A 20,772-nucleotide genomic window follows, 5' to 3' on the forward strand; every position below is an offset into this window, starting at 1 on the left:
CCACACACCTTTCCCTCTCCCTCTCGGCTTTTATATTTATTTCCTTCTTTCTGTTTTTTCTGTGTGCACCATCCCGTGGGGCTGTGACAGAGGAGAAGGGGCCGGCCACGTGGGAATAACCTCAGTGTATGTACCGCGCCCGCCCGCGCCGCCCAGCTGGGCTCCGGCCCCCTCTTCCCGCCCACCCCCCCTCGTGGGAGTTCTGTCATCTCTCCGGGTCCTCGGACCCCACCCTTTCTTCGCAGACCGCACCCCTGCCCCCCACCCCGTGGAGCCCCATCCTCATGTGTTGTGTTCTCTGTGTGCCCCACGTGTGCCCTGGAGGGGTGACCCCGCCCTGACCCCCCACCTCCCACCCTCTCTTCAGAGGCCCCCAAGCCTGGCAGGCGGGCGTCCATCGTTCCAAGAAGCCTGACCTGTAGCCCTGCCTAGCTCACTCTTTCTTGGGGGCTCTTTCCCATGACACCACCTATGAACCTCTGGTCTCAGCCCCGAGTCCCTTAAGACTCCAGTCTCAGGCAGTGCCACTGGGCCAAGCCCTGGGCAAGTCTGCTCTGTCTTCTTTCTCTCCTCTCCCAGCCGCAGGGAACCCAGTTCCACCCAAGGGTGCAGCAAACACACAGGCCCCCAAGCTGCAGGCCAAGGATGAGGAGAGCAGGTCCCCCCGGGGGTCTCAAATGCCAGGCCAGTCCCTCAAAGGCTTCCCATAGAAGCTGGACTCAGGTGGGCAGGAAAGTCCAGTCCCAGTTGGCCAAGGAGGACTGTGTGTGCTGGGTGCCTGGCCCTGGGCCGATAGGCCTGGCAGCAAGGAGAGGCTGAGGCTCCTCACTCGCTTTGGAGAGCAGGCCGGGCTGCCCAGGGCTCCCAGGTTTGTACTCCAGATGGGAGAAGCTCTGCCCTTCAGCCAACCTGCCTGTCCCAGCAGGAGGTGGAGAGAATGGGGCCTCCTGGAGGAACCCAGGAGGAGCTGGGGAGGGGACAGAGGAGTCCTGGAGCCTGAGGCTCAGGGCTCCCCCAACCAGATCCCACCCCTGGATGGTCACACCTCATCACTGATGGCGGATGGGGCAGACCGGGACTGCTGCGTCCTGGCCACTGACCCCAGCCCACCAGCCTGTTCCCCCCCACCCCAGACCATCTCAGACACCAGCCCCATGAAGCGCTCGGCCTCCGTGCTGGGCCCCAAGGCCCGGCGCCTGGACGACTACTCCCTGGAGAGGGTGCCGCCTGAGGAGAACCAGCGGCACCACCAGAGGCGCAGAGACCGTGGCCACCGCACCTCCGAGCGCTCCTTGGGCCGCTACACGGACGTGGACACAGGTGGGTCGCCCTGCAAGGCCCAGGGACTGGAGGCTGTATAAGGGGACAGAGCAGGGGAGATGGGGGAGAAGGCAGAGCAGGGTAAACACTGAGTAAGGAAAGACAGAAGGGCCTGGATAGGACCCAGGGGGACCGAGATGCGCCAGCTGCTGCTCACACCCTGGTGACCAGCTCCCCCACACACACCCACCAAGCCACCCTGGGCCCAAGGGCAGGTGCCCGCAGGGCCCGCAGTCCCGCTTAGAAGCCGCCCACATGCACGTCCCATGCCGCCCTTTCCTCACAGCCATCTGTCTTGTCTGACCCCATGCGGCCCTAGGCTTGGGGACAGACTTGAGCATGACCACCCAGTCTGGGGACCTGCCATCAAAGGAAAGAGACCAGGAGCGGGGCCGGCCCAAGGACCGGAAGCATCGGCAACACCACCACCACCACCACCACCACCATCCCCCGCCCCCTGACAAGGAGCGCTACACCCAGGAGCGGCCTGAGCACGGCCGGCCCCGGGCCCGTGACCAGCGCTGGTCCCGCTCACCCAGTGAGGGCCGGGAGCACATGGCCCACCGTCAGGTGGGTGTGGCAGGAGGCACTGTGGACCCCTCCGGGAGAGGATGGGGGGCCACAGCCCACAGCCCCCTCTGGGCGGGGTTCCCCACTCCTGCCGTGATCTCTGACCTGCCCACCATGGGGCTCCCCAAGCCAGGGGGTTGGGCTCGGGCAGGGGTGGACACTGGCCCCTGCCACTCTGGCTCCCCACTCTGCACCCCAGCCCCCTGCCCGCCTGCCACCCCGCTCCCCGCCGCCCGCAGCTGCTTCCTCTTTGGTTGTGGATCACGTTTGAGTTTCGGGCCAGCAGTGGTCTTTACGACTCACGCCCACCCTGGCTACCTTCTGCCTTTTGCTTTCCTTTAACCCAGCTTCCGTTTTTTGTTTCAATTATGATTTCTGTCCTCTGGACGCCTGTGAGTAATTTTTGAAACTTCTGCTATTTTTAACCCCGAAACTTACAAAACTCCATTTCTCATTTCTCTTTTCACTTTGTTGTGTTGGTTTTCGACTTCCCCCGACCCTCCTTGTCTCACTCCCCCTCCTCCTTGTCCCCTCCTCCTCCTCCTCCCACCTGTGGCTGTTGCTTTTTTCCTTTTTTTCCATTTGAACGTCCTGTGTGTCCTCCCCGCCCACCCTCCTCCCCCGTCCTCTGAATTTTCCTTCGCTCCCCACCCTCCCGTCCTCTGTGTCTCCTCCCGTCTCCTTCTGGTTGATTTTGTTGTATCTTTTTTTTTGATTTCCTTTGTTTCAATTTTCGTGTAGGGCAGTAGTTCCGTAAGTGGAAGCCCAGCCCCCTCAACATCTGGTACCAGCACTCCGCGGCGGGGACGCCGCCAGCTCCCCCAGACCCCCTCCACTCCCCGGCCGCACGTGTCCTATTCCCCCGTGATCCGTAAGGCCGGCGGCTCGGGTCCCCAGCAGCAGCAGCAGCCCGCGGCGCGGCCGGGCCGAACGGCCCCCAGCGGCCCGCGGAGGTACCCGGGCCCCGTGGCCGAGCCCCTGGCCGGGGAGCGGCCTCCCACGGGAGGCCACGGAAGCAGCCGCTCGCCCGCGATGGAGCGGCGGATCCCGGGCCCGGCCCGGAGCGAGTCCCCCAGGGCGCCGTGTCGCCACGGCGGGGCGCGATGGCCGGCGTCCGGCGCGCACGCGGCCGAGGGCCCCCCGGGCCCCCGGCACCACCACGGTTACTACAGGGGCTCCGACTACGACGAGCCAGACGGCCCGGGCGGCGGCGGCGGGGAGGAGGAGGAGCCCCGGGCCGCCGCCTACGACGCGCCGCCCCCCGCGCGCCACGCGTGCTCGCCCAGGACTCCCCGGGCCGCGGGCCCGGCCTGCGCCTCGCCTTCCAGGCACGGCCGGCGACTCCCGAACGGCTACTACCCGGCCCACGGACTGGCCAGGCCCCGCGGGCCGGGCTCCCGGAAAGGCCTGCACGAAGCCTACAGCGAGACCGACGACGATGACTGGTGCTAAGCCCGGGCGAGGTGGCGCCCGCCCGGCCCCCCCACGCACCCCACGCACACGCCCCCCTCGGGGAGGAGCCGCACCGGCCGCGGGGCCACCTCGCTGCCACCTGCCCAGCACACGGGGGCGGGGAGGCCCGGGAGGGCCCAGGAGAGGACCAGCCGGACGACCCCGGACTCTGGAGGGAGTCCCCAGGGCCGGGACACACCAGGGTGTCCCGGAAAGACCCTCCTGGGCAGCGACGGCGCCCCCCACCCAGCCCCGATCCCCCACGACGACGGCGGGGGGCCCTCGGGGGCAGACAAACCACACAGCCAAGGGATTCGAATTAACTCAGCCATTTTTGGAGAACCTTGGGGAAAATGGAAATTTCAAAAAAAAAAACATTTTTAAAAGAAAAACGGGGAGAAAAAAAAATTGCTTCTATTGATGAGTTTTATCATCTCAATTGAAATCTTTCCTTTCCCTGGTGAACGCCTGCTGGTGGCCCGTGTGTGTGTGGCTAGAAGCCGGAAGCGAAGAGGAAACCCAGCGTCCCACACAGACCGCCACCAGACACACTCATACCCCACACACGTTCTCAGACACACACAGGAGTGCTTGCTGGTTATACCAAACCCTACTATTACTGCCTGCAGAAATCAATTTAAAAAAAAATAAACAATTTTAAAAAGGACAAAAAAATTAATGATTGAGAAAAGAAGCATTTTTTTCTGACATTTGGTCCTGCTTGAAATAACAAAAGAAAAAAGAAAAAAAAACACCACCACTGATTTCCTTTGCTTCTTTTTTCCTTTTTCCTACCTTGTTTGAAAACTGTGGGCTTGGGACTGTGAATTATTGCATGACATTCAAAAAGAAAAAAAAAATAAAAAAAAGTTGAATCAAAGGGCTTCTGTGTTGGAGTGGTCTTTATAGCTTCTGCAAAGTACTCCCCACGTCTCTTTGGGGGTACTTTGGTAGGAGGCACTTGGAAAGTGGTTAAGGATGAGAAAGCAGTAGCTCTCCAGCCAGGACTCTTTGCAAAAAAGTTAAAGCCAGAGACACTGGCTGGGTCTTTACCTGGTTGTCCTGGTTGGGGGACAGCAGGGCAATAGAGCCCCACCACCACCACCCCATGCCTCCACCCTCAGACCACCCCCACCATCACCTCCCCACGGCTCCACAGTTTGCTGGATAATATTCCTGCATGATCCGGCCAGTGAGGCCCCAAAGAGAATGTGTGAGGCCTCAAATATTAGCAAAATTCCTATTGGAAACACCCTGCAGGAGGTACCTGGAAGCCTAGCTCAGGACCCCCGAGTCCAGTGGGAGGTGAGCCCTACCCGAGGCCTCTGGCGCTCCCACCCCACTCACCGGCACCCAAGAAGCTGCTTCTGAAGGGCTCCATCCCAAGCTGTATTCCATTTCACAGACTTTCCTAAGATGCCCCTGAATTACCGCAGCCATCAGAGAGTCCTAGAACCTAGAGGTCAAGGTTCAGAGCAGCCTGTCGGTAGCAGAAGAGGGTCATGGCCAGTTCAAGGTGAGGGCAGCATATCAGAGGTGGGGTGGGGTTCTTAAGAAGGGACCGACAGCCTGCCCTCCCTCCACCCCCAGCCCCATCTGTCCATCTGCCCATCAGCCCGCAGTGCACCTGCCGGCATCCTCCCACTCCAGGCTTCTAGAAGCTGGCTGCATGATGAAGGGGGTAGAGCACCTTCCACCCCCAGGGTCTTACCTCCCTGCCTATTCTGTGAATGCTTCTGTGAATATAGTCAACAGCCAAAAACCATTGTTAATAACATCAGGAGGTCAGAGAGCTATGTTGATTTAGGTGAGCAAAAGGCCAGTTATACCTGTTGTTTAGGGGCTTCCCAGGTAATTCAGTAGTAAAGAATCCACCTGCCAAGGCAGGAGATGCAGGTTCAATCCCTGAGTCAGGAAGATCCCCTGGCGGTGGAAATGGCAACCCACACCAGTATTCTTGCCTAGAAAATCCCATAGACAGAGGAGTCTGGTGGGCTGTAGTCCATAGGGTCTCAAAAGAGTCGAAAATGACATAGTGACCCACACATCCCTTGTTTAGGCTGACATGAAAGGCCTTTGATCTGAAAATGCAACTCCTGGTTCTCCCAAGAAAGGGCTTCAGAGAATCATGGAGAGGTAGATGGTCTTCAAGGAACAACGGAGTACCATATGAAGGGGAATCAGAGGCCAAGAAGGGGGACACTAACCAAAGACATCTACCACACCCCAACTTTGGAGTCAGTCATTTGACCCTGAGGGGCTTAGCTCAGCCCCAGCCTCACTGACTGTGTGATCTAAGGAAAATGACTTTACCTCTCTGTACCTCTATTTTCCCATCTGCAAAAGGGAAACAGTAATAGAGCTGTTCATGAAGATTAAATGCATTATTCTACATCAGTCCAGCAAACTTTCTCTTAAAGGATCAAAGAGTAAGTATTTTCAGCTTTGTAGCCCAGATGGTCTCTCTATCTCTTTGGCTCTGTCATTGCACCAGGAAAGCAGCCTTATGTAAAGGAGTGGGTGTGCCTATGTTCCAATAAAACTTTATTTATAAAAACAGGCAGCGGGCTGGGTTGGACCATTCTTCTACATCCAGTTTTTCAAACACTTTGGTCTCAGTACCTCTTTCCATTCTTTAAAAAATATACTTGAGGGAACTTCCCTGGTGGTCAAGTGGTTAAGATTCCAAGCTTCCAATGCAGGGGCCATAGAACTTATTCAGGGAATTAAGATCCCACATGCCACAACACCAAAAGAAAAAATAAATTATATATACCTATATATAATGTGCAACATGGCAAAAAAAAAACCTATATATATACACATATACATCTGTTTATATGGGTTATAGCTACTGATATTTGCCATTTGTAGATTAAAACAAAAAAAATAAAACTGCTAATTTTAAAAACTGTTAGTTTTTAAATCACAATCCATCTACTCATGATAACAAATAACATTTTTAATGAAAAATAACCACCTTTTCCAAAACAAAAATATTGCATAAAAAGAGAGACATTGTTTTCCAATTTTGCATCTCTTCCATGTCCATTGAACAGAAGACAACTGGATTCTCACATCTGATTCTGCATCCCACCTGTTGCAACAGGGACTCTCCCCTGGAAACTCCACCACACACATGTGAGAGAAAAAAAGTGACAGAGGCAAAGGACATCTTAACATTAATATTAAAAATAGTTCAAAGAAAAAATATTTTTAAATAGTTCAGGGACTTCCCCAGTGGTCCAGTGGTTAAGATGCTCTACTTCCGATGCAGGGGGTATGGCTTCTATCCCTGGTCAAGGAACAAAGATTCCCACAGGCTAAAAATAATGTTTTAAAGTAGTATCAAATATTTATTTAAAAAAATGAAACACTTCAGTCTGATGGACCCCCCTGGAAGGGTCTCAGTGGCCCCCAAGTTTCTGAACCCCTTTGAGAACTGCTGTTCTCAGAACAAAGGGTACCTGGCCCATAGTAAGTGATTTTTTACTATGGCTGTTATTACCATAGCAACTGAGGGTTCTGAGAGGTCTTGCTCCAGCCCCCAAGCCTTCAGGCTGCCTCGGGTAGAGAAGGCTGAGGGACTACTAACTCAGGGTGGGCTGCGCTCCCTCTGTAATAATAGCACCTAAGAAGAGAACAGAGGAATAAGAAAATAAAGGGTTTTTTTTAAATTATTATTATTAAGTATAGTTGATATTGCTCTAATGGCAGAAAGCAAAAGGAAGTGAAGAACCTCTTGATGAGGGTGAGGGAGGAGAGTGAAAGAGTCGGCTTAAAATTCAATATTAAAAATACTAAGATCGTGGCATTCAGTCTCATTCAGTTCAGTTCAGTTGCTCAGTCGTGTCCAATTCTTTACAACCCCATGAATCGCAGTATACCAGGCCTCCCTGTCCATCACCAACTTCCAGAGTTTACTCAAACTTACGTCCATCGAGTTGGTGATGCCATCCAGCCATCTCATCCTCTGTCGTCCCCTTCTCCTCCTGCCCTCAATCCCTCCCAGCATTAGAGTCTTTTCCAATGAGTCAACTCTTTGCATGAGGTGGCCAAAGTACTGGAGTTTCAGCTTTAGTATCAATCCTTCCAATGAACACCCAGGATTGATCTCCATTAGAATGGACTGGTTGGATCTCCTTGCAGTCCAAGGGACTCTCAAGAGTCTTCTCCAACACCACAGTTCAAAAGCATCAATTCTTCGGCGCTCAGCTTTCTTCACAGTCCAACTCTCACATCCACACATGACCACTGGAAAAACCATAGCCTTGACTATGAAAGGTTGTTGTTGAATCACGCACAGACGCCGGGATTCGTGACCCCTGGAGGAGAAGAATTCAATCTGGGGCCAGAGACGAGGCTTGATCACTCAGAGCTTTTGTGTAATAAAGTTTTATTAAAGTATAAAGGGGATAGAGAAAGCTTCTGACATAGGCATCAGAAGGGGGCAGAAAGAGTACCCCCCTGCTAGTCTTCAGCTGGATGTTATATAGTCACTAGCAGTCTGTTAATAAAAGAAAGGAATGTCTTAAAACTCAGAATGGCACCAGGCCCCTCACCCATAAGATGCATTTTGGGATAATGTTGGCACCAAATGGTTCATCTTGGACCATAAAATGATTAACTTGAATCTTGAAGAAGGGCAGATCACCATACAAATAGTTTCATTTACAGAGATTAGGGAAACAATATCTGAGTATAACATACTGGCTTGTCAAGTAGGTTCTGAGCCAAGAGGCGGAACCAACTTGAAGACAGAGTCTGGGGTAAATGCATAGCACATTAGCATAGCTTAAGACAAACATTTCCATAAGAGAAATGCATTGGTTATCTCTAGGTTTGAGAATAGTTAACTTCAGGTGAAACCAGGTGTCATTATGGCAACACAGTATTTTAAGAGAAACCTCTTTTTAAATTTGTATAGAGAAGGACAAAATATCACTAGTTTGCTTCCTCCTGCCAGTTAAGAGAGATAAAAATGTCTGACACTTGCAGGCTATTTCCTCTGTTTGGAGACCCCTGGCCTTCCTGCCTGTTACTCTCTCAACTAGTTGGACCTTTGTTGACAAAGTAATGTCTCTGCTTTTTAATATGCTATCTAGGTTGATCATAACTTTCCTCCCAAGGAGTAAGCGTCTTTTAATTTCATGGCTGCAATCACCATCTGTAGTGATTTTGGAGCCCCCCAAAAAAAGTCTGACACTGTTTCCACTGTCTCCCCATTATTTGCCATGAAGTGATGGGACCAGATGCCATGATCTTAGTTTTCTGAATGTTGAGCTTTAAGCCAACTTTTTCACTCTCCTCTTTTCACTTTCATCATTACTTGATGGCAAATAGAGAGGGAAAAGGTGGAAGTAATGACAGATTTCCTCTCCTTGGGCTCTAAAATCACTGCAGATGGTGACTGCAGCCATGAAATCAGAAGATGTTTGCCTCTTGTCAGGAAAGCTATGGCAAACCTAGACAGTGAGCTGAAACGCAGAGACATTACTCTGCCGACAAAGGTCTGTATGGTCAAGGCTATGGTCTTCCCAGTGGTCACGTACGGTTGTGAGAGCTGGACCGTAAAAAAGGCAGAGCGCCAAAGAATCGATGCCTTCAAACTATGGTCCTGGAGAAGACTCCTTAGAGTCCCTCAGACAGCAAGGAGATCAAACCAGTCAATCGTAAGGGAAATCAATCCTGAATACTCATTGGAAGGACTGATGCTTAAGTTGAAACTCCAGTATTTCGGTCATCTGATGAGAACAGTTGATTCATTGGAAAAGTCCCTGATGCTGGGAAAGATTGAGGGCAGGAGGAGAAGAGGGCATCAGAGGATGAGAATGAGATGGCTGGATGGCATCACCAATGCAATGGACATGAACTTGGGCAAACTTCAGGAGATGGTGAGGGACAGAGAGTCCTGGCGTGCTGCCGTCCAAGGGGTTGCAAAGAGTCAGACATGAGTGGATGATTGAACAACAACATAGTTGATTAACAATGTTGTGTTAGTTTCAAGTGTACAGCAAAGTGAATCAGTCATATATATACACTCAGGAGAGCTGTTTTTTGTTTTTTTGGCCATGCCGCACGGCATGCAGGGTTCTAGTTCCCTGACCAGGAATCGAATCAACCTAGAGATTGTCATCCTGAGTGAAGTAAGTCAGACAGAGAAAGACAAATACATGATATTGCTTATATGTGGAATCTTTAAAAAAAAAAAAAGGCATAAATGAACCTATTTGCAAAACATAAATTGAGTCACAGATGTACAAAACAAATTTTCTAGATTTCCTCAGTAGTCCAGGGGTTAAGATTCTGCACTTCCACTGCAGGGGGGCATGGACTCAATCCCTGGTCAGGGAACTGAGATCCTGCATGCCACCCAGCATGGCCAGAAAACAAAGAAAAGAAAACAAACTTCTGGTTTACAAAGGGAAAGGGGGAAAGAGGGAGAGGGATAAATTTTGAGATTGGGGTTGACATATACATTACTACCTAGTTTACAATAGATAACTAATAAAAATCTACTGTATAGCATAGGGAACTCTGTAATGACCTATATGGGAATAGCAGTTAGAGAAGAGTGGATCTATGTATGTGTATAACTGATTCACTTTGCTATATACAGCAGAAATGAACACAACATTATAAATCAACTATACTCCAAAAACTAACTTTAAAAAGTAGAGGCTGGACCTCCCAGGTGACTCTGGTAAAGAATCTACCTGCCAGTGCTGGAGATACTGTTTCACTCCCTGGTCCGGGAAGATCCCACATGCCATGGAGCAGCTAAGCCCATGAGCCACAACTACTGAGCCTGTGCTCGAGAGCCCAGAAGCCTCAACTACTGAAGCGAGCACACTCTAGAGCCCATGCTCAGCAACAAGAGAAGCCCACACAGTACAACGAGAGAGTGGCCTCCACTCGCTGCAACTAGAGAAAAACTGCCAACCTAGCACAGCCAAAAATAAATATTTTAAAAAACTTATGTCTAAGAAAAAAAAAGAAGAGGGCGTTGCTGCTGGCTGGAGTAGAGTCTGCAGAAGGAATGGACATAGAACTAGCATCATTCCACCCTGCTCTCCATCTGCCCTGTTAGTCCCATCTGCTAAACATGACACCCACTTTTCACTGGACTTTTGGTCTCTGCCCAGAACGGTGGCCCGTGCCCTTCTGCAATTCCCCATTAAGTCCCTGGACCTAGGACCCTGCAAGCTGCTCAGAGATGCGCCTTCCTCCCCACCTCCCCCACAGTTCCACCCAGACCCAGCCACTCCCCACCACTTTCGCCCTCACCCACCTGGCTGCAGCTCTTAAACAGGAGAAAGGCTTCACCATCCAGGCAGTATCTTCCAAGACTCCATTTGTTCAATAGAAAATCTGGAGATATGTACAGCTAGCCATGGACCTGTGATGTTTACCTCTGAATAGGGTGGGGAAGGCCCTCAATGGACGGGGGTGTAGACTTGGTGTTGTACTGAAATTATTTCACAAATACACATGCTCACTCTTGTAATCAGAAACAGTTTTTAACGGCATCCAGATGCCTTATGCAAAAAGGGCTTTGTCTGATCTCCAGATCGCCCAGGCCAATCAAGGACCACATGATAATAACCAATCCCATGGACAAGCAAATGAGACTCAATGTCTCCCCAAAACCAAGGCCTGGTGCACCAGGCAGGCAGCGCCACCTAGAGGCCAGATGGTGAATGGCCGAGCGCGTGACTGCTGTGTACCTAAAGAGTCTTTCAGTCAAAGCTTTGGGTTTTTCCAGTAGTTAGGTACAGATGTGAGAGTTGGACCAGGCTGAGCGCGGAAGAACTGATGCTTTCGAACTGTGGTGCTGGAGAAGACTCTTGACAGTCTTCTTGGACAGCAAGGAGATCAAACCAGTCAATCTTAAAGGAAATCAACTCTGAATATTCATTGGAAGGGCTGATGCTGAAGCTGAAGCTCCAATACTTTGGCCACCTGATGTTAAGAACTGGCTCTTTGGAAAAGACCCTGATTCTGGGAAAGATCAAGGGCAAGAGAAGGGGACAAGAGAGGATGGGATGGTTAGATAGCATCATGGACTCAATGAACATGTGTGTGTGTGTGTTAGTCACCTAGTCACGTCCAACTCTTTGTGACCCCATGGACTATAGCTCACCAGGCTCCTCTGACCATGGAATGTTCCAGGCAAGAATACTAGAGTGGGTTGCCATTTCCTTATCCAGGGGATCTTCCCGACCCAGGGATTGAACCCAGGTCTCCTGCATTGCAGGCAGACTCTTTACCGACTGAGCCACCAGGGAAGACCATGAACATGAGTTTGAGCAAACTTTGGGCAATAGTGAAGGACAGGGAAGCCTGGCACGCTGCAGTCCCTGGGTTCACAAAGAGTCAGCCGAGACTTGGCAACTGAGCAACAGCAACAGGGATCGTGGGGGTGGAGCCAGAAGAGAGGGCGTGAGACCACCCCTACCACCCTCTCCAAGGTCAGAAGCAGGACAGCGGGACGTCAGGCAAGTAAATCCCTGGATGCTCTATGGAAAGGACTTTCTAACAACTCCTCAGAACAGAGCAGATGGTCCAGGGAGGCCCACCATCCAAGCCTGCAGAGGCTGGTTGAAGCTGGAGGTCTCGAGAGCCTCTAAGTTTCTGCCTCCACTTTTCTGAAGAAGAGCGCACTGGAGAGGGAGGCCAGCAGAGAGGCTCTGGGGAGCATCGTGAGAGGAGGGGCTGGATAAGAGATGCGGGAGGCATCTTCAGATCAAAAACTAAGAGTCAGAAAGTTTTGATATATTGTCAGAGCTCACATGGAAGGCAGAAAGGGTAGACCTTGAATCCAATGCAGTTGGGTTCCCTCCAGTCAGCCGTGGTGCTCTCTGCAGGGTAAGGACATGCCGCTCCTGGCTGGAACTGACTTACTCCCTCCCCAACCCACCCCCCACCATCTCCTCCATGCTGTGTCCCCTTTTCTGGTTCTTCTCTTATCTCATCTTAAACTCGGGCTTCCCCAGTGGCTCAGTGGTAAAGAATCCACCTGCAATGCCGGAGACACAGGAAATGTTGGTTCAATCACTGGGTCGGGAAGATCTCCTGGAGAAGGAAATGGCAACCCACTCCAGTAGTCTTGCCTGGAGAATCCCATGGACGGAGGAGCCTGGAGGCCTACAGGTCATGGAGTTGCAAAGAGCCAGATAGGACTGAAGCAATTGAGCACAGACACACACATCCGAAACCACTCCTAGATGACGCCTCCTTACCCACCAGGACTGCTGCGGGTGCAAACCACCAATCGACAGGAACAGTCTGCAGGTCTTGGGGACGTCAGATGGTCAAAAGTTCAAGGTGGTTCAAAGTACTGCACTGAAGTATTATCTCCAATCCTCTGGCCAGCCAGCAAGCTCATGTTCCCTCACTATCTGAAAGATGCATCACAACTCCCCTGTGGACAGTGAGGGACAGCCATAGCTCCCCTCCCCTCCTCCTCAGCCCCCAGGGCTGCAGCTCCTTCCTGCCCTGCTCTGGGTCAGCAGTGGTCCAGGGATTTTTCACCTGCCATGCAGAGGATACAGGTGTTATTTGACTCCCCTGGAGGCACAGTGATCTAGCCCAGCCACGACCAAGGGCAACTTGAAGTGAGTCACACTTGTGTTTTCTAGTTGCCACATTAAAGAAAGTAAAAAAAAAGAACAAGTATTTTTTAGTTTTGTTGTATTTTTTTTTAATTGTGGTGAAATTCACATAACATAAAATTAACCATTTGTGGTGTACAATTCATTTAGTACCTTCACAATGTCGTATAACTACTGTGCATGCGTGCTTAGTCGCTTCAGTCGTGTCCGACTCTTTGTGACCCCATGGACTGCAGCCCTCCAGGCTCCTCTGTCCATGGGATTTCCCAGGCAAGAATACTGGAGTGGGTTGCCATGCCCTCCTCCAGGGATCTTCCCAACCCAGGGATCAAACCCAGGTTTCCTGCAGCTCCTGCAGTGCAGGCAGGCAGGTTCTTTACCACTAACACCACCTGGGAAGGCTGGGCAACTACCACCTCAAGATAATTTCAAAATATTTTATCATCACTCCAAGATAAACCTCATCCCCACTAAGAGCCATTCTCCATTTCTCCCTCTCTCAGCCCCTGGTCACCACGAATCTACTTTCAGTTTCTGTGGACTTGTCTCTTCTGGACATTTCATATAAACGGGATCACACAATAGGTGACTTAGCCCATCTTCTTTCACTCAGCATGTTTTCAAGGTTCATCCAGGTTGTAGCATGAGTCACAACCCCATTCCTTTTCATGGCTGGATACTATTCCACTGTGTTGCTGGACATGTGGCTTGTTTCTACCTTTTGATGACTGTCAATGGTGCTACGCTACACTTGCACATACAAGTTTTTGTTTTTACACCTGTTTTCAATTCTTTGGGATAGATACAGGGGTGGAATTTCTGGGTCTTATGAAAACTCTATGTTTAGCTTTTTGAGGAAAGGAAGTTTTTTAATATTTATTTGTTTGTTTGGCTGTGTTAGGTCTCAGTTGCAGCATTCGGGATCTTTGATCTTCATTGGGGCATGTGGGATCTTTAGTTGCAGCAGGGGAGACCTGGTTCCCTGACCCAGGATCAAACCCAGGCCCCCTGCATTGGAAGCACAGAATCTTAACCACTGGAACACCAGGGAAGTCCTAACGGGAGATTATTTTGAAAGATATATTTATTTCCTAGTGCAACATAGCCAAAATACAATCATTTCAACATGTGATAGATATGATTCTCATAGTAATCTTTCATGATCATTTTTTATACTGAGTTTTTGAAACCCAGGGGATGCTTTTCACTCAGATCACATCTCCATTCAGATCAGCACCTTTGAAGCACCCAATGGCCCTGTGTGGCTCATGACAACTGTCCTAGACAGCACTGGTCGACCTCACACACCTGGCATCATTCTTGAGCTCTGTTGTCCCTGGGGGTCACCCCTATTACTGTCCACTAGTGTCCAGATGCAAGACCCCACTCATCTGTGGGCCTCAGCACTGGGGTAAGAGGGTGACACCTACCCAGTCAGGTTGGACAATCCCTGCTCTGCCACACACACATATGTATCCTGCTATGATCTGGACATTTGTGCCCCACAAAATTCACATGCTGAAGCCATAACCTTCAGTGTGATGGTATTAGGAGGTGAGGCTTTTGGGGTGATCAGGTCATGAGGGTGGAGTCCTCGTGAATGGTATTGTTGCTGTGGTTTAGTTGATCAGTCGTGTCCAACTCTTTGCAACCCCATGGACTGTAGCCCTCCAGGCTTCTCCATCCATGGGATTCTTCAGGCAAAAATACTGGAATGGGTTGCCATTTCCTCCTCCAGGGAATCTTCTCCACCCAGGGATCGAACTCATGTCTCCTGCGTTGGCAGGCGGATTCTTTACCACTGAGTCACAAGGGAAGCCCATGTGAATGGTATTAGTGCCCTTATAAAAGGAATCTTGGTGGTTAAGACTCTGAGATCTCACTGCCAAGGGCCCAAGTTCAATCCCTGGTCCAGGAACTTAGATCCCACAAGCCTCAAGATGTGTCTAAATAAATAATTTTTTTCATACCTTTTAAAAAAAGGAACACCAGAGCACTGGCTTGTCTTTTCTCCCATGTGAGGACTCAGTGAAAAGACACCATGACTCGGTGAGCCACACAGCCCTCACTGGATACCAGACCTGCTGGCACCTTGATCTTGGACAATCCAGCCTCCACAATGTGAGGAATAAGTGTCTGGTGTTTATAAGCCTTTCAGTCTATGGTATTCTGTTATAACAACCTAAAGATACATTTCCCACCCTGGACTCAGCCTTCTGATCAATAAAATAGGAGTGTGGTAAGAACAGTGTGTGCAGGCCCCTGGGAGCTGCCCGGCACCACATGTGCATATGGTCCCAACCAGGGCAGCACATGGTGATGCTGTAAAAGCAAGAAAAGATTACCGCGTATCCTCAGGAGGATGTGGATGCCTCTGGAATTCTGCAGGTATTATGCAGCTGCATGTATGCTAAGTCACTTAATCATGTCTGACTCTTTGTGACCCCATGGACTGTAGCCCGCCAGGCCCCTCTGTCCATGGGATTCTCCAGGCAAGAATACTGGAGTGGGTTGCCGTGCCTTCCTCCAGGGGATCTTCCCGACTCAGGGACTGAACTCTAGTCTTTTATATGTCCTGCACTGGCAGGCGAGTTCTTTACCACTAGCACCACCTGGGAAGCCCTATATGGCTACAGAGGCCACTGAACAAGCCCAGGGAGCATCACTGGCCTTCAGCTGCCTGTGGGTACCCCTGAATCAGGCGGTCATTCATTGGGCTTCTCACGTGGCACAGAGCTGGGGCAGGGGTTGGGAGGGAGACCTGAGCAAGGAGATATCAGAACAGTAGGGGCCAAGCAGCTGGGGCTGCTACAGAATTACTTCCTGAAGAGTTTGCTCCCAGCTTCTCAGGGTGGACCCAGCCAAGCATTGGGGGCCACACCAGCCTTCCCTCTGACTCATGAATCCTGGTGGGAACCCCACAGTGGAGGCAGAGAAAGAAGCCTTTAAATAGAGCTCTGAACCATCTGAGACTGTGGGCTGATGGAAGGAAGCCAGAGGCCGCCCCTGGCCCAGCCACAGGCCTGGAGAGGCTGGGCTCTGATAACCCCACCTCTCTGCCTTCTCCTCGCTTCCCTTGCAGCCTCTAACAGCCCACTGCCACGAAACCCAGCCTCAGATGTTTTGGCTTTATGAAAATGCAGGATATAAAAAGAACCATGGGGCGGATGGAAGGGTGGGGAATGGCCACCAGCTTGCTAAAAGCTACCACCCCCAGGCTGCCCCTAGTGCAGCAAGCATCCCGCTCTCCCCAACCACCACCCTTAGAGATGCAGGCTCGTGCTTGTGTGCAGACGCATTGTGACAAGCCAGCATTTGGAATCAGGGATAAGGAGGCCAGCCAGTTGGGGGGAAGCCAAGTCTGACTTTATAAAGGTCTCTCTCCTGGGCCAGAACTGGGCACTGGCCATTGTAATTTATGCAGATGCTCCCAGTTGAAGCAAGTCAAGCCTGCCCCAGGAGCTTACCTCTCAGTGTGGGGGTGAGGAGGCACCTCAACACTGTGGACCTCTGGCTGCCGGGCCCAGCCTGGCCTCCCCAGGCTCTGAACAGTGCATTCAGAAATGACCACCTGTCAACAGCATCATCTATGTGCCCCCTCAGCCCCACCTCCTCCCAATCACACTTCCGGTCCTCACTCCTGCCCCCTGGTCCAGCTCTTCATGCCCACTGCTCAACTTCCAGAGACCCTTGCTCCGGGGTAACTGCAGCCCCCAACCAGCCGCCCCTGCTCCCAACCCCTGGGCTCTCTGCTCATGCAGCCCACCCCAGCTGCAGCCTAAGCTCCCCACACCACTAGGAGCTCAAGATGTCCACCACCTGCCTTGGCCCATTTCTCCCTCCCTTGCCAGGACTTTGTGCTGATCCTTTCACTATACATAGACAGGCTTGCCAGGTGGCTCACATGGTAAAGAATCTGCCTGCAGTGCAGGAGATCTGGGTTCAACACCTGGGTGGGGAAGATTCCCTGGAGGAGGGCATGAAACCCACTCCGTTATTCTTGCCTAAAGAATCCCATTGACAGAGGAGCCTGGCGGGCTACAGTCTATGGGGTCGCAAAGAGTTGGACACGACTGACTAACACACACATTCCACTATACATAGGGTAGGGTGCCAGGCAAAGGTCAGGAGCTGGGAACGCACAGCAGTAAGACAGGCGCTGTCACACCCTCATGGACTCCCAGTCAGATGGAGGAGGCAGAGGGCACATCAACAAACCTACACTAACAAACCAAAAAGAAAAGGCAGGGAAAGAATGAATTACAACTGAGATGTGTCCTATGAGGGAACAGCGGGGAGCACTGTAGAGAGGTGGGCCTTCCTCAGGAGGGGAAAGGAACGTGTACACAAGGATCCCATAGAAGAAGAGGGAAGAGTGGGGACTTTTTATACAGGGAAAGAAGCTCTGCTGTTGATGTTGTTTAGTCCATAAGTCGAGTCAGACTCTTTGCAACGCATAGGCTGTAGCCCACCAGGCCCCTCTGTCCATGGGATTTCCCAGGCAAGAATACTGGAGTGGGTTGCCATTTCCTCCTCCAAGGAATCTTCCAGACACAGGGATTGAACCTGAGTCTCCTGCTTGGCAGGTGGATTCTTTACCACTGAGCCACTGGGAAGGCCCTAAATAAGCTTGGAGAAGGAGGAAATTGAGATCAAGATGCCATGTGCATCCCCCTTGGGACTATTTGGTCTCTATCCTGAGAACAGTAGGGGCCTACTGAGGGTTCAGGAGAGCCGGCATGCTCAGACTTCAATTTGTGCAAGCTCACTGACTTCGAGACAGAAAGGACAGTGATTACCAGGGATTGGGGTGAGGGGAATGAGCAGTCATTGCTTAATGAGGACAGAGTTGTTTCATTGTGTTTTGGCTATGCTGCATGGCTGTGGGATCTCGGTTCCTAGACCCGGGATCATGCCTCCTGCACAGAAAGCTCAGAGTCCTAACCACCAGGGAGTTCCCAGGGACAGTTTCAGTTTGGAACGATGAAAAAGTTTAGGAGCTGGATGATGGTGATGGTTGGGTGACAGTGTAAATGTATGTAAAGCCACGAACTTTCACTTAAAAATGGTTTAAAAATGATAAATCTTATACATATCTTACCACAACTTATAAAAGTTTAAAAAGGAAAATTTTAATTTAGGTATATTTATGTCACAAGTTAAGGTGGAAGTAACCCACATGCCCCTCCACAAATGAATGGATTTAAAAAATTGTGGTACATCCATGCAATGGAGTATTCATTCAGAAAAGGATTGAGCTTTAGATACCTGCTACAAAGTGAATGAGTTTCAAAAACAAGCTAACAGGAATTCCCTGGTGTTCCAGTTGTTAGGACTCTGCACACGTTCATTGCCGAGAGCCTGGGTTCGATCCTTGATCATAGAACTAAGATCCCACAAGACATGAGCATGGCCAAAAACAAAATAAACAAACAAAAACCCCACCAAGCTAATGAAAGACTACCTGGTGTACGATTCCATTGATATGAAATGTCCAGAAGAGGGAAACCCACAGAGACAGAAAACAGATTACTGGTTGCCAGAGACTAAAGGAAGGGGGTGGGAGTGACAGCTCACAGGTACAGGGTTTCTTGGTGTGACGGAAGCTTCCTGCAGATGGGTAGTTGGTGACGGTTGCCCAACCTTGTGTTTCTCCTAAATGCCAGGGCCTTGTACACTTTAAAATGGTTAACTTTATGTTCATATATTTTGTCTCCATTTTTTTTTAAAGGAAAGAAGTAAAAAGAAAGAAAGATAGGAAAGTTAAGTGTGCAGGCTACACTGAGAAAAGAGACGAGGGGTCAGGGACACTGAAGCATGAAGTTGGGGCACATCTCCAGACCCAGACAGTGACAGATGATGGCACCAGGGAGGGACAGGGAAAAGCAGAGGAAAGGGAGAAACAGGAGGTAGGGTCCCATGACTGGTTAGATGACAGGGTGGTGGTGGTTCATGGGATGCTTCTGTCTCATCTGTCAGCTCTGGTGGGTGGCCAGGGGTGGGGATTACTCGAGGCAGATCTAGGCTTCCTGTCTGTGACCCTGCTGTGCCTCCATCAGCCTGCCAGTCTCAGCGCTCAACCCCATATCACCTTGAAGACACGAATGTCCCCTCCCCGGGGGGTATCCCCATCATCCTCTCCCTAGTGTTAATCATCAGAACCTTCTGCGTGTCCCCGTGCCCCTCCAACACCGACTCCTTCCAACCTCTTTGCTGTGCCAACCAGTAGACACCCCCAAAAGCCCCAAGTCAGCATCAGCTGACATTCAGACCTCAGGCTCCTTTAGAGCAGGGGTCTACAAAGATCTGGAAAGGGCTGGACTGGAAATATTTTCTGCTTCAAGGGCCAGGCTGTCTCTGTTGCAATGACTCAATTCTGCTTTGTAGCATAAAAGCAGCCCGGGATAATAGGTAAACAAATGAGCACAACTGTGTGTCAATAAAACTTTATTTATGGGACTTCCGTGGTGGCCCAGTGATTAAGACTCTGCCAGTTCGATCCCTGCCGCGAGCCACTGAACGACTAAGCCCAAGCTCCACAACTATGAAGCCGAGGTACCTAGAACCTGTGCTCTATAATGAGAGAAGCCACCACAATGCCCCTGCTCGCTGCAACTAGAGAAAGCCCATGCACAGCAATGAAGGCCTACCAAAGCCAAAACATAAATTAAATTTTAAAAACAACTTTATTTATGGACTCTGACTTTTCAGATAATTATTTTATTTTTTATTTATTTGACTGTGCCAGGTCTCAGTTGCAGCACCTGGGCTCTTCCATCTCCATTGCAGCATGAAGGCTCTTTTAGTTGTGGTATGCAGTATTTTTAGTGGCTACATCCAAACTCTTAGTTACAGCATATAAACTCTTAGTTGGGGCATGTGGGACCTAGTTCCCTGACCAGGGATTGAACTCAGGCCCCCTGCCGTGGGAGCACAGAGTCTTAGCAAATGGACCACCAAGAAAGTCCCATGGACTTTTTAATTGAAATATATTTGACATGTAACATTGTATAAATTTAAGGTGTCCAACATTTGATACATTTATATAGTATAACTGACATATATTGTAATATGGTTGCGATTGTATCCATAATTAGCACCTCTGTGAAAGTGTTGGTCTCTCAGTCATGTCCAACTCTTTGTGATCCCATGGACTGTAGCCCACTAGGCTCCTCTGTCCTTGGAATTCTCCAGGCAAGAATAATGGAGTGGCTAGCCATTCCCTTTTTCAGGGGATCTTCCCAATCCAGGGATCAAACCTGGGTTTCCTGCATTGCAGACAGATTCTTTAACGTCCGAGCCACCAGGGAAGCCCAGATGTTATATAATCAACATTTCTTTTTAGTGGTGGAAATAGTTAAGTTGCTAGTCTCTTAGCAAGTCTGATGATTATAATACAACATTTTAACCTGTATTTACTCTTCTGTGCATCTGTGGAATTCTAGGATTTATTTACTACTCAGTCCAAGTTTATACCCTTCAGCAATGTCTGTTCTATCCCCCCCAGCTCCTTGGTCACTGAAATTTGAATTGTAGATCATTTTCAACTTGTGAATTGTTTTTTCCAGCCATTTGAAAATGAAAAGGCCATTCTTAACTCACTGGCTGTACAGGAACAGGCAATAGGCTGCATTTAGCAACCAAGGCTGTGGATAACTCCAAACTATCTCTTGCCCACATTTGCCCCTTATAATAGTGTATATCAGGGAGTCTTGGGTATCTTTATAAGGGCACTAATCCCATTCACAAGAGACCCACCCTCATGACCTCATTCCCTTCCAAAGGCTGTACCTCCTAATATTATCACCGTGGTGGT

General features: G+C 50.3%; 2 protein-coding genes across 12 annotated transcripts in view; one reads left to right on the forward strand and one right to left on the reverse strand.

Annotated features, from left to right (window-relative positions):
* CACNA1A (calcium voltage-gated channel subunit alpha1 A) overlaps positions 1-4,222 on the forward strand; it is a 253,453-nt gene extending 249,231 nt beyond the window's left edge. The window contains 4 exon segments of the mRNA XM_070373554.1: positions 91-126; positions 1,134-1,320; positions 1,640-1,890; positions 2,632-4,222. Coding sequence (XP_070229655.1) covers positions 91-126; positions 1,134-1,320; positions 1,640-1,890; positions 2,632-3,342 — 1,185 coding nt within the window. The 3' untranslated portion in view covers positions 3,343-4,222.
* A 2,034-nt stretch (positions 4,223-6,256) lies between these two features.
* The window catches only part of IER2 (immediate early response 2), a 37,810-nt gene continuing 23,294 nt past the window's right edge, over positions 6,257-20,772 (reverse strand). For 4 of the 11 annotated variants that reach the window (XR_011464765.1, XR_011464764.1, XM_005900547.3 and 1 more), the window contains one exon: positions 6,257-6,973. The gene's annotated coding sequence lies outside the window, so the exon portion shown is untranslated. Of the gene's footprint in view, positions 6,974-10,633; positions 11,344-12,588; positions 12,744-20,772 lie in introns of all 11 variants that reach the window. The other 7 variants (XM_070373573.1, XM_070373572.1, XM_070373571.1 and 4 more) reach the window with 6 other exon arrangements.

This window comes from Bos mutus, chromosome 7 (assembly GCF_027580195.1).
Source record: "Bos mutus isolate GX-2022 chromosome 7, NWIPB_WYAK_1.1, whole genome shotgun sequence".
Lineage (NCBI taxonomy): Eukaryota > Metazoa > Chordata > Mammalia > Artiodactyla > Bovidae > Bos > Bos mutus.